Source organism: Mizuhopecten yessoensis, unplaced genomic scaffold, assembly GCF_002113885.1.
Source record: "Mizuhopecten yessoensis strain PY_sf001 unplaced genomic scaffold, ASM211388v2 scaffold8299, whole genome shotgun sequence".
Lineage (NCBI taxonomy): Eukaryota > Metazoa > Mollusca > Bivalvia > Pectinida > Pectinidae > Mizuhopecten > Mizuhopecten yessoensis.
Genome location: NW_018407478.1, coordinates 158,625 through 170,354, shown reverse-complemented (window position 1 = coordinate 170,354; position 11,730 = coordinate 158,625). Strand labels below are relative to the sequence as shown.

General features: G+C 37.1%; 2 protein-coding genes across 3 annotated transcripts in view; one reads left to right on the top strand and one right to left on the bottom strand.

Annotated features, from left to right (window-relative positions):
* Positions 1 to 603: 603 nt before the first annotated feature.
* LOC110455572 lies at positions 604 to 3,641 on the top strand. Its single transcript, XM_021505758.1, has 2 exons — positions 604 to 1,096; positions 3,265 to 3,641. The coding sequence occupies exons 1-2, from the start codon at positions 1,060 to 1,062 to the stop codon at positions 3,621 to 3,623; spliced, it is 396 nt and encodes a 131-aa protein (XP_021361433.1). The 5' UTR covers positions 604 to 1,059; the 3' UTR covers positions 3,624 to 3,641.
* Positions 3,642 to 3,980: 339 nt separating this feature from the next.
* LOC110455571 overlaps positions 3,981 to 11,730 on the bottom strand; it is a 17,738-nt gene continuing 9,988 nt past the window's right edge. Inside the window, exons 3-9 of one of the 2 annotated variants that reach the window (XM_021505755.1) lie at positions 11,329 to 11,423; positions 8,762 to 8,826; positions 8,311 to 8,440; positions 6,829 to 6,975; positions 5,567 to 5,604; positions 5,078 to 5,270; positions 3,981 to 4,538 (exon numbers count right to left, since the gene is read on the bottom strand). In XM_021505755.1, coding sequence (XP_021361430.1) covers positions 4,177 to 4,538; positions 5,078 to 5,270; positions 5,567 to 5,604; positions 6,829 to 6,975; positions 8,311 to 8,440; positions 8,762 to 8,826; positions 11,329 to 11,423 — 1,030 coding nt within the window. In that variant the 3' untranslated portion in view covers positions 3,981 to 4,176. The remainder of the gene's footprint in view (positions 4,539 to 5,077; positions 5,271 to 5,566; positions 5,605 to 6,828; positions 6,976 to 8,310; positions 8,441 to 8,761; positions 8,827 to 11,328; positions 11,424 to 11,730) is intronic. The other variant, XM_021505756.1, reaches the window with a different exon arrangement.

Genomic DNA, 11,730 nt, shown 5'->3' with positions numbered 1-11,730 from the left:
AATAAAGCGAACCATTCCAATAAGTATTTTGTGTTTCAGAGAAGTACATTGGCGATAGTCTTAAATGATAAGATACAATAAAAAGATGATTTGCTTTAGTTGAAGTTTTCTATCAACAATCGTATTATGAGCAACACGTTATATATCACAGGATCGTTACAACCTGCAGTGTGATATCCCATCCGGTCGACACATTAAGGCAATGGGCTTACTGTACCAGAACAAAAATCTTAAGTGTCTCCACCGTAAAAAGGGGTAGATGAGTTGCTTAATGTTAAAATCATAAAAAAGAGTTACTAAGTGTTCCAATGAAGGCAGTAGATATATGTTTGATGCTTTTTAAGGAAAGGAAATAGAAGAGAATCTGCAGGCTTGGAAAAATTAACCGCCCTAGACAGCCATGGACACAGAAGAAATACCCCCGAATCTGCTGGGTTGGAAACATTAGCCGCCACAGGAAACCATACCGGTATGTGAGATACGTAAAACCAATTACAAAATGTAGGTATTCCTGAATCTTCAGGGGAAGATATCATATATCTATACGTTTTATCACAGTGAAAGAGATAACTTATTTTACTATTTGCGAAGGAGTTTTTGGTATTGTACATGTTTCACTATACACAGGTTAGCTTAGTTAAATCATTTACATATGATTTCGGCAACTTATATAATTTAGTTTCTTAATAAAGAAAATTAAATGATTATTCAGTTAGTACAATGACTCAGATGGTAGTTGAACTTCAACCAAAGTTACAAGAACATAGGCACGCGTTGTCTGATACCACATGACACTTATTTCATTATAGTAAACATACACAAACCTCGAATTATCTTTCTTTCAGTTACCAGAACACCAAAACCTGACCTTACATTCACATATCGGTAAGAATATGGGTCGCTTTCTTGGATTGTACGTCACTACATCAGCAAGGCTTCACGTGTAAAAAGAAATACTAGTTGAACGTCACGACATTGCGACTATATAAGGCCAGGCAAAGATTCCCTTTCAGGCTGGCCCCATTCTCAGCAAACCGTCGCAACTCTCCACTACATATCATGCAGATCTCCATTGTCGTTTTGTGCCTGGCTTTCGGTACGTTGTATGTATATGCTTTGTTCCAGCTACTGCTCAAGTCAAACTTTTATATCTTTATTGTATTGTTTTTTTTTCGATTCCCGCTGTTTTGTTTTCGTGTCGGGTTTGAATTTCGTTCAAGTCCTAATTATGTGTTAACTGTGGTATATTTTGTCTTAAAACGCTAACTATTTGATATTATGTCCTTATTTGTTGACACTGTGGTACATAATTACCTTTATTGTTGACACTGTGGTATATTTCCCCCTTGATTGTTGACACTGTGGTAAATTCTTCCCTTGACTGTTGACACTGTGGTATATTTCCCCTTGGATGGTTTACACTGTGGTATTGGTATATTTCCCCCTTGATTGTTGACACTGTGGTATATTTCCCCTTGGATGGTTTACACTGTGGTATTGGTATATTTCCCCCTTGATTGTTGACACTTTGGTATATTTCCCCTTGATTGACTTTACTTTGGTATATTTTCCCTTGATTGTTGACACGGTGGTATATTTTCCCTTTGATTGTTGACACTGTGGTATATATTTTCCTTGATTGTTGACACCTTGAGATATAATTACCGTTATTTTTTGACACTATGGTATATTTTTATATAAATTGTTGACACTGTGGTATAATAACCTTTATTGTTGACACTGTGGTATATTTCCCCTTGGATTGTTGACACTGTGGTATATTTTCCCCTTGATTGTTGACACTGGTAAATTTTCCCCTTGAGTGTTGACACTGTGGTATATTTCCCCTTGGATTGTTGACACTGTATTATATTTCCCCTTGGATTGTTGACACGGTGTTATATTTCCCCTTGATTGTTGACACTGTGGTATATTTTCCCTTTGATTGTTGACACGGTGGTATATGTTTACCTTGATTGTTGATACGGTGGTATATTTACCCCTGGATTGTTGACACGGTGTTATATGTCCCCTTGATTGTTGACACTTTGGTATATTTCCCCTTGATTGCTGACACGGTGGTATATTGTCCCTTTGATTGTTGACACTGTGGTATATTTCCTATTGGATTGTTGACACTGTGGTATATTTACCCCTGGATTGTTGACACTTTGGTATGTTTCCCCCTTGATTGTTGACACTGTGGTATATTTTCCCCTTGATTGTTGACCCTTTTGTATATTTCCCCTTGATTGTTGACACTTTGGTATATTTCCCCTTGATTGTTGACCCTTTGGTATATTTCCCCTTGATTGGTGACACTTTGGTATATTTTCCCCTTGTGTGTTGACACTTTGGTATATTTACCCCTGGATTGTTGACACGGTGGTATGTTTCCCCCTTGATTGTTGACCCTTTGGTATATTTACCCCTCGATTGTTGACACTGTGGTATATTTCCCCCTTGATTGTTGACACTGTGGTATATTTCCCCCTTGATTGTTGACACTGTGGTATATTTCCCCCGTGATTGTTGACACTGTGGTATATTTCCCCTTGATTGTTGACACTGTGGTATATTTTCCCCTTGATTGCTGACACGGTGGTATATGTTTACCTTGATTGTTGACATAATGGTTAATTCTGTCCATGTGTTACTGTTGTAGTATTACATATCCTTGCTAATTAACACTTCAGTGTACTTTGACCTTGTATTTTAACAATTTGGTATATGTTATCCTTGTATGTTAGCACTGTTGTATATTTGTTCTTGTATACCAACGCTGTGGTATATTTTGGTTTCGTTTGTGTTCTGGCGTTTTAAAGCTTTGGTACATTTTGTCATGTGTATTGACGCCGGGGTATTTTGAACTTTGTTAAGGAAGTTACATATCTACGATTACCTTTACTGGTATATGAACATAACCAATGCTAAGGAAAGACTTGACTAGGAACGTCCTATACTTCACTTATATGTTCTTATGTCATGAGAACAATATAAAACTGACACTACTTCAATGCATTTATTGATTTATTGTATTACTTCCCCTACTTTCTTGTTAAAACATATCAATCTTGGTTTGATTGTGAATTCTTTCAAGCAATCATTTAGTTTGTTGAACGTGTCTTTAACAAACATTTGATGCAAGATGTGAACTATGATAGTCAGATTCTGGCCGAGAATCTTCATTTCACAACACATCGACTTGGCCGTATTTTTATAAAAGTTGTGACGTGTATTCTTGTTGTTTTCGTTTTGTTGCAGCCGGTGCCAGTGCTCTCCAGGCTTGTACATCAGCCACCGACTGTCGATGTCCCCACTTCCCACCAGGCATGCATGCCATCTGTAGCCAACAAGCATGTCACTGTCATACTGGCTCCACGTGTAAAACCGCCACCGACTGTACCACGTGCCACCATGGCGCCACCGTCACGTGTGACGAGGATGCTCCCGGAAGTGCCTTTTGTCACTGCAACGGTCACGAAGCTCCACCCCAAATGCAAAAATGCACGACAGCTGACACGTGTCACGACTGCCCAAACCCCTCTCTCAACAAGATATGTCACAATGGTGAATGTCAGTGCCATTTCGATAACGAATGCGTTCAACAACTGCCATTGTGACGGTCATCAGGCTCCACCCAAGGCCCCAACCTGCAGCTCCATCAGTGATTGTCCCTCGTGTCCATCGGTCAACATGACACAGGCCTGCCTCAACAACGAATGCCACTGCCACATGCCAGGAGAGTGCAAAGTGGCGTCAGACTGTACGACCTGCCCGCCCCACGTGACCACCGTCACGTGCGATGGAGATGGCACAGGCGACATGTTTTGTCACTGTGATGGACATCCTGCTCCTCTCCACGGCCATCCTCACGGCCCTCAGGGGGACTCCACGGCCATCCTCACGGCCCCCAGGGGGGCTTCCACGGCGGTAACTAATAAATACACTACAACATGCACTATGTGTCACGTATTGTCTTCAAATGTTCAACACATACTTTCTTCTGTCGTGCTGTGGTTTGTTCAAATAGCCTGATGCTCCTGATGATTATTTTATACCACCGACTCATGTTCTCAAAAGATTATCAGAATTAGACTGATATTGCACACACATTCCAAAAACAGATGATTGAATTCACTAAAATATTAGTATTGTCAAGAATATCACTTTTTATCATTTTAACATATATTGATTTTTGTAATAAAGAAACGCAAAGTCTAAAGTTTCCGAGCTACAACACGAAAGTCTGTTCAAATACGTGCGTGAAAGATCAGTGTTGTTGGGATGTGGGGGCGGAATCTTGATAAATACCGGGGCGGACATTTTACACAAACTTCCGGCATGACAATCTGAAATAGTGTAGGAATGATTACATTTGTAAGGAGGTTCGGGGGACGCCGTTAACACAGCTGCGGTTTCTTCAACTGTGATCACATCTTGGTCTGGTATTGTGGTTGGGGTTTCTGTGCTCTCCGTTTGGTATTCGGTTAGTTCTCCGGACGGTAACGTGGTCATGTTCGCTTCAGATTCCTCACCTGTTAATGATAGTATATTGAGTACTTAGAGGTTCTCATGATCGCGAATTGTTTAAGTATCATTATATTTTTTGTATTTTATATTTATTTTATTTCAAAATGATATTTTGCAATATTTTCAGGGAACTTCCAAATTTTGGTTTGATAACAAGATATTAATGACGTCATTTAAATTCGACGTTACTTTGCGGCAAAGCTCAGACCATGCTCACATTCAAATCATTCAAATGAATTGAATTCATTTTGAAGTGCGAATTGAGGTAAAGAATAAACAAAGACATACACTTAACAAGGCCGTTATATTATGAGGCTGGTCTTTGATAGCCGTTTACCAAGATTTATTACATTCAGTATGAATTCTACCGGGAGCTCTCTAGCACTGAAGTTAAACGACGTGGAGACCGTTCATCAACACATTCGGTTTTCAAAGTTAGGCAAAGTCTGACGTTAATAATTTAGTCTTTTATTGGATTGGTTTATTTTTAAATTTACGCTAAACTAAGTAAATCTTAATAATCAATTAATAAATGAAACTGTACCCCTTCCAATGAGTGTAGTGGTCTCGGTGGTGACCGATGGGGTGAGTACGCTGTCCGACCTCTGAGATCCACGACCAGCTTGTTGAAGGCGATCAGCTGTCGGAAACTCCTGTGCCTGTCGTCGAGGAGGTTGATGAGCTGGCGGAAGGGCCACTCTTCCATCTAGAATCCCTCTCACGAGATTCTCTAGATCCTTTAAACAGCGCGTTAAAATTATATAAATAGAAACACGAAGTAGTGAAACACTTATTTAAACGTCTAGCAAGTCGATGCAGACAGCAAAAAAGTTGATTTCTTTTTCATGCACCAAATGGCCATCACTTCCTCCATTTAGAATTCATCATTTTCAATTCAATGTTATCGTATCAAATGAAAAACTGTATGAGGAACAAAAATTGTCACTTAAAGCCAATCTTAGATGGCTAGACATTGATTTCAGACATTTAGACTTTGTATATTATATTTACACCATTTGGGTAAGTTGCTTACCTCTACCCTCGTCACAAGATCACTGCAGTTGCAGTCTGCTGAAAAAGAGAGTTCTAATACAGTCTGTTACATATTGATTAACTTATTCAATATAAGATGTTATCTCAATCAAAGTATGTTTTTGATAGTTTAAAAGAAATCTCAAACACATATCTCGTTTTAGTCAGCTTGCCAAGCTGTTAAAGGAAAACATGAAATACCCTGCAGTGAAAATATCAGGAAATTTCTTTCAGGACCAACAATAATGAATCATTTTTTGAGTTTCCTGTTACTTAATGTACAAATCGGCGAGTTGAAGTAGAGTAGGCAAACATTTTCAATGTTCGTTTAGTTAAGTGTTGACACTAATACTGGGAAGCGATAATCAGTAGGATACATTCTCAGAAACAACCAAGTCAATTGGTTTAGAAATGCCATCGCGAGTGTCAGACGAAATACACACGAGATGGTCTACTGAAAATTAGGCTGGCAAGGAGTCCAACATCAGGACTAAAGCGTTGCAACCTGTACAAAAGAAGATCTATAATTGAATGTAATTAAGACAGCGCCACATACATCTGGTAATGCCGCAATGTTTTGTTGGCAACATGAACATTTAAGATGCGACTAATTGTAATATTTTTACCGTTACTATGGTCCTGCATTACGTATCGTTATTATACAGTTGTAATCTAATACCCAGTTTGACAGCATGTCCTTTCATGTTTCGTTAGTAAATTGAATTGCACAGTAATATGTTTTCTCCTTGTTTGTTCAACAAAACACTAATATGCTATTACAATCATACAAATGGGCAATTACATCAATTGGGTTTAGACTTCGTTTTACCGGATTAATGCATAAACACTTTTTTTTTTTATTCCAATTGAATTAAACAACGTATTTACCTACACAACTCTGCCACATTGCAGTTATGAATTTATACTTATATATAAGATACAAGATACAAGAAGCTTTATTTAGTGTCGTTAATGGCATATGATTGAACATTAGCTCTGTGGAACTATTTTTACGACAAACATAAGAATGAAAACAGAGTAATAACAAGGTAAAAGGCATGCTAGTAGAAAAGGTAGGATTTGCAGCAAAACTATATACATTGAACTACTAAAATAATCAGAAAACAGTTTGCTGATAGCACATGCATGTTAAAAGCAGGAACAGTACTAAGATGATCAATTATCGATGCTTTAGTGACACATGTAAAGTAAAGATACATTTTATTTGAAAAACATCAGAGTAACCCTACAATATTGCATTACCTGTTTTGCTGATGCCTCTTGGCCCGGATAGACCAGGTAACCATGGGGTTCCTGCTGGGCCCATGGGTCCGATGTCTCCTTTCCTGCCCCTTCGTCCGGTCTTACCCTTTCGGCCCTCCCTTCCTCGTTCTCCCTTCTTAGAGATACCTTGAAAAAAACACAGTATTTAAAACATTTCCCCACTATTAGTCAACTCTATTTTCTAATAATGCACGTGTCATGACGTCATACCAAAACTAACATTGATGGTTACAATCTCTAAACATTTATAAGGTCGATACAGCAGACAAAAAACATAAAACAAGGGAAATAAATGTAAACCTTAATTACCTTTATCTACATATTCCGTCTTTTCGTTTTGCAGAGTTATCTTTTCTTGTGAGCAGGTATTGATTGTTATGTCATTGCTTTGTGAGAGTAACGTCATCAGTTTTTGAGAAAACGACGTAATTTTCTCACACAAACCAATGACGTTACAATCAATACCTGCTCACAAGAGAAGATAACTCTGCAATACGCAAAGACGGAATAGCCTTATCTTGTCTAGCTTGTCTTTTCCCTCTCCTTTGCTATTTAGATAATACCACAACTCAAGTGCCGGTGAATTCTCTGTGTTTGCATATGGTTGTTGTGGTGAAAGAAATTAATTAAGAGTGCACCCAACTATTATTGCACCTGCAGGTATCGCCAAAGTATTGCAGGGAAACAAATAGATAAGTTATATAGCGATATATATTTTTCTGAAATCAGAAACAACACATACCAAAAGTACAAAAAATAAGTATGCATGAAATATGTGTGTACAATAACTGTGCTGATAAAATAATATGGGTTACTTATAACTAACAAACCTATAGAGAAACTAGAGAAGCAGTGTAATACTTAATGTGTACTTGGTTAATGACACATACAGCGAACCACCTAATTCATTATGTGCTTGACATAACTGTATGATGCATATACTTGAATACTTGTGTGACGAATGTACATTTGGAGCAATACAGCAATGGATCGTATACCGGACATTTATTTTTATATATACACATGCGATTTGTTTTTGAGTTATCTCCCTTTATTATATATTAAATTTATATTACTTCATAATTTTGTGATAAGTATCGGGGTGTTATTAATTTATACGTTATTGTGTATCTTTTTAACACAATAAGTAACCACGTTTCAATTACCATTTGCGATTCAAAACTATTTGTTACATGTTTATGACGATTGAACTCTTTTGGAACGTAATGCATTTCTCAGTAAAAGTAGACAGACCTCAATTTAATTAAAACCAGAACTTAATCAGATTGAATACACAATAAAAGTACATTTTTATCTCTGACCGCTAACGGGAAAAAAAATCCACTGATTCGTTTGCGAATTGTAGGACGGACAGACAAACGCTTGACACCAATTTAGAAATGGAAAATCGTGCAAGTTACTTCAACTATAGGACAGACTAGCCTAACCGACAGTAATTACCAGGTTTTCCTTTCTGGCCCTTCTCCGCCGGCATCCCGGGATCGCCTTTCTGTCCAGGCATTCCAATGAAACCTTCCGGACCAATATCGCCCTTTTCCCCTTTCGGTCCACGTCTGTCTTGTGTAATCCTCTTAATAGGAATTAGATTTTTTTTTTATAAAAAATAGATATAACAAAATCCTTGTCGATTGTTTAATAATGTTATTCTCCTAAATGGAAATATACATAATATTATATAATATATTATGTAATAGATTGTTTTACTTTAGTTACTCAGAAAAGGATTAATTAAGACACATAGGCACTTACTTTGAAATAGAAAGAATAACCTGTGTTTGAGATTAAACCGGGTGTTCTGTTTGATAAAGCACACAGATGGTTTATTACGCGAGAATAACATATAACATGTTTTTGGAATTTGATGAAAATTAATAAAAAGACAGGTATTTACAAGTGCACGTCGTTGGATGAAGCCTACGTCATCACCAGCCATAGATGACGCGAAGTAAAACTCGTCTGAAACATAAAACAACTTCAGTCTGCATATATCTCTGTAGCATAGCCAAAATATGGACATATTATAAATATAAACAAAAATAATAATGCCAGTGGCTGGACACATTTCATAATATCTTCATTGTTCGTATCACGGTGGATCGTTTCGGTATGCATTTGAATAACAGATATTTTTTTTTATAAAATGGAATATATATTGAACTGTACATCGCATATGTAACGTATATTTTATCATTTTCTCACACTTAACGTGACGTAAAACAGGGACAAAACGTTTAACACATTGTCAACATAATTATAATGTCGGGGTTCTAAAACAGAACTCTCTTTAAAGAAAATGTAATTTCTATTTAGTAACTGGAACATTAATATTTTGTTCCATAATAAACAAAATGTGCCTCACGCTTTCATTTCATTTCTTTGATATCAATGGAGAGTTCGTGTACTACCAGGGCCCGTTAAGTTGGGAAAGTTCACTGGGACGTTTAAGCAAGCGTGGGAACACAAAAAGAAACAGTTCATCATTTCTGTCAGTTCATGAAAAAATAACGGACAAAATTGTAAATAGTTAACTTTATTTTTATTTATGTTTTGACACTTTCCTATAAACTGTATTCATTTATCCAGTTTTAATGAGTTAACGAACAACGTAGAACAGGTAGGCGGATAAAATTTGCTCTGATTTCACATATATATACATTTTTATTTAAGATAGTTGTAATTCATTTTTATCGAAAAATAAAAATACTACATCAATCGTTTAAAAACAATTTGTAGTTTTTGGTGGACTCAAATTACAGACAAAATCAAAACATAAATTTGATGGTAGACAACAAAAGAAGCGAGGGGACACCAAAACACAAGGAGAGACAACATGGTCCAAAACATATTACACCCGGCATGATATATCCTGTTATAGTCCACCTGTTCACTTAGAACAGCTGATGTTTGTGGCAACTACTGTGATTAATCAATTTTGTGAAAATTTTCGTATTCAATAAAACCTTTTTAACGTTACATATAAGTCCTACGGTTAGCTTTCATTATTAAAATATGATGTGTTCACTGCTCATTATTGTAAAATAACTTTCATATGCTTTGTATGTTTCCCACTTCCTTTTGTAACCAAGACCCTAACAACAGTACGCTGTATGTCCTAAAATGAACATGCCTCCTGTTGGATCGAGGTACCGGTCACAGGAACTCGGTAAACATGTCTTAAATGTCTCATAACTAGAAGCTATATCAGAACGAGGACCGTACACATTCCTCAATGCCGACTGGAACCTCTCAAGTAAATACGCTGACTAATTATATTTTAATTAATGGGTCAACAGGACGCATCTCTCCAGGGGTGCAGATAATTTACTGTAACATTTAAACTCAGTAAGCAGAGGAACTTGGTATGTGTATAAAATTAAAAAAAAACAAAACTAAGGTTACATAATGAATTATCATGAAATTAAAACCGTCACGATTGCCGAATTTAGGCGACTAGTTTTGCCATACTGGGCTCTGTAAACATCGATACAAGATCCCAACAAAGTGACTCAAATAAGTTGTCAATCCTCTTTTTGCTTTTCTGTTAGCGTGTGGCAAACAACTGATTACGAACCTTGGAGGTAGTCACCATTTGATGCTTACATTCGATCGATTTAGTTGTCACAGTAGTTTTACCTATGTAACCAGGACAGCACTGAGTGTCGTAGTTGTCAACACTTACATATGTAGTACAGTTGAGGTAGTTGTCACTTATAAGTGCTTACCTTTGAGATAGTCGTCACCACTAGATACGTACATTTGAGGTAGTTGTCACTTATAAGTGCTTACCTTTGAGGTAGTTGTCACTTATGAATGCTTACCTTTGAGATAGTCGTCATCACCAGATACGTACCTTTGAGGTAGTTGTCACTTATAAATGCTTACCTTTGAGGTATTTGTCACTTATAAGTGCTTACCTTTGAGATAGTCGTCACTTATAAGTGCTTACCTTTGAGGTAGTTGTCACTTATAAGTGCTTACCTTTGAGATAGTTGTCACTTATAAGTGCTTACCTTTGAGGTAGTTGTCACTTATGAATGCTTACCTTTGAGATAGTAGTCATCACTAGATACGTACCTTTGAGGTAGTTGTCACTTATAAATGCTTACCTTTGAGGTAGTAGTCACCACTAAATACGTACCTTTGAGATAGTTGTCACTTCTAAGTGCTTACCTTTGAGATAGTTCTCACTTATAAGTGCTTACCTTTGATATAGTTGTCACTTATAAGTGCTTACCTTTGAGATAGTTGACACTTATAAATGCTTACCTTTGAGGTAGTCGTCACCACTAGATACGTACCTTTGAGATAGTTGTCACTTATAAGTGCTTACCTTTGAGATAGTTGTCACTTATAAGTGCTTACCTTTGAGATAGAGTTCACCACTAGATACGTACCTTTGAGGTAGTCGTCACCACTAGATACGTACCTTTGAGATAGTCGTCACCACTAGATACGTACCTTTGAGGTAGTTGTCACAGTGTTTACCCACGTAACCAGGACAGCACTGAGTGACGTTTTCGGGGTAGATCCTCTCCATGCACCGACCGCGGTACCTTCACATACGATAACACACATTTAGTCGATACCCTACCACTCAAAGCTCATAATGACTACGTGAAAGTACTTTTTTCTTCTAAAAGTTAGAAAGTCGATGCAGAAATCCGAACAAAGTAAACATTGTATTGTAAAACTCATCAGTGTACCAGAGGTAAACAAAGTAAACATTGAATTGTAAAACTCATCAATGTACAAGAGGTAAACAAAGTTAACATTGTATTGTACAACTCATCAGTGTACTAGAGGTAAACAAAGTAAACATTGTATTGTACAACTCATCAGTGTACTAGAGGTAAACAAAGT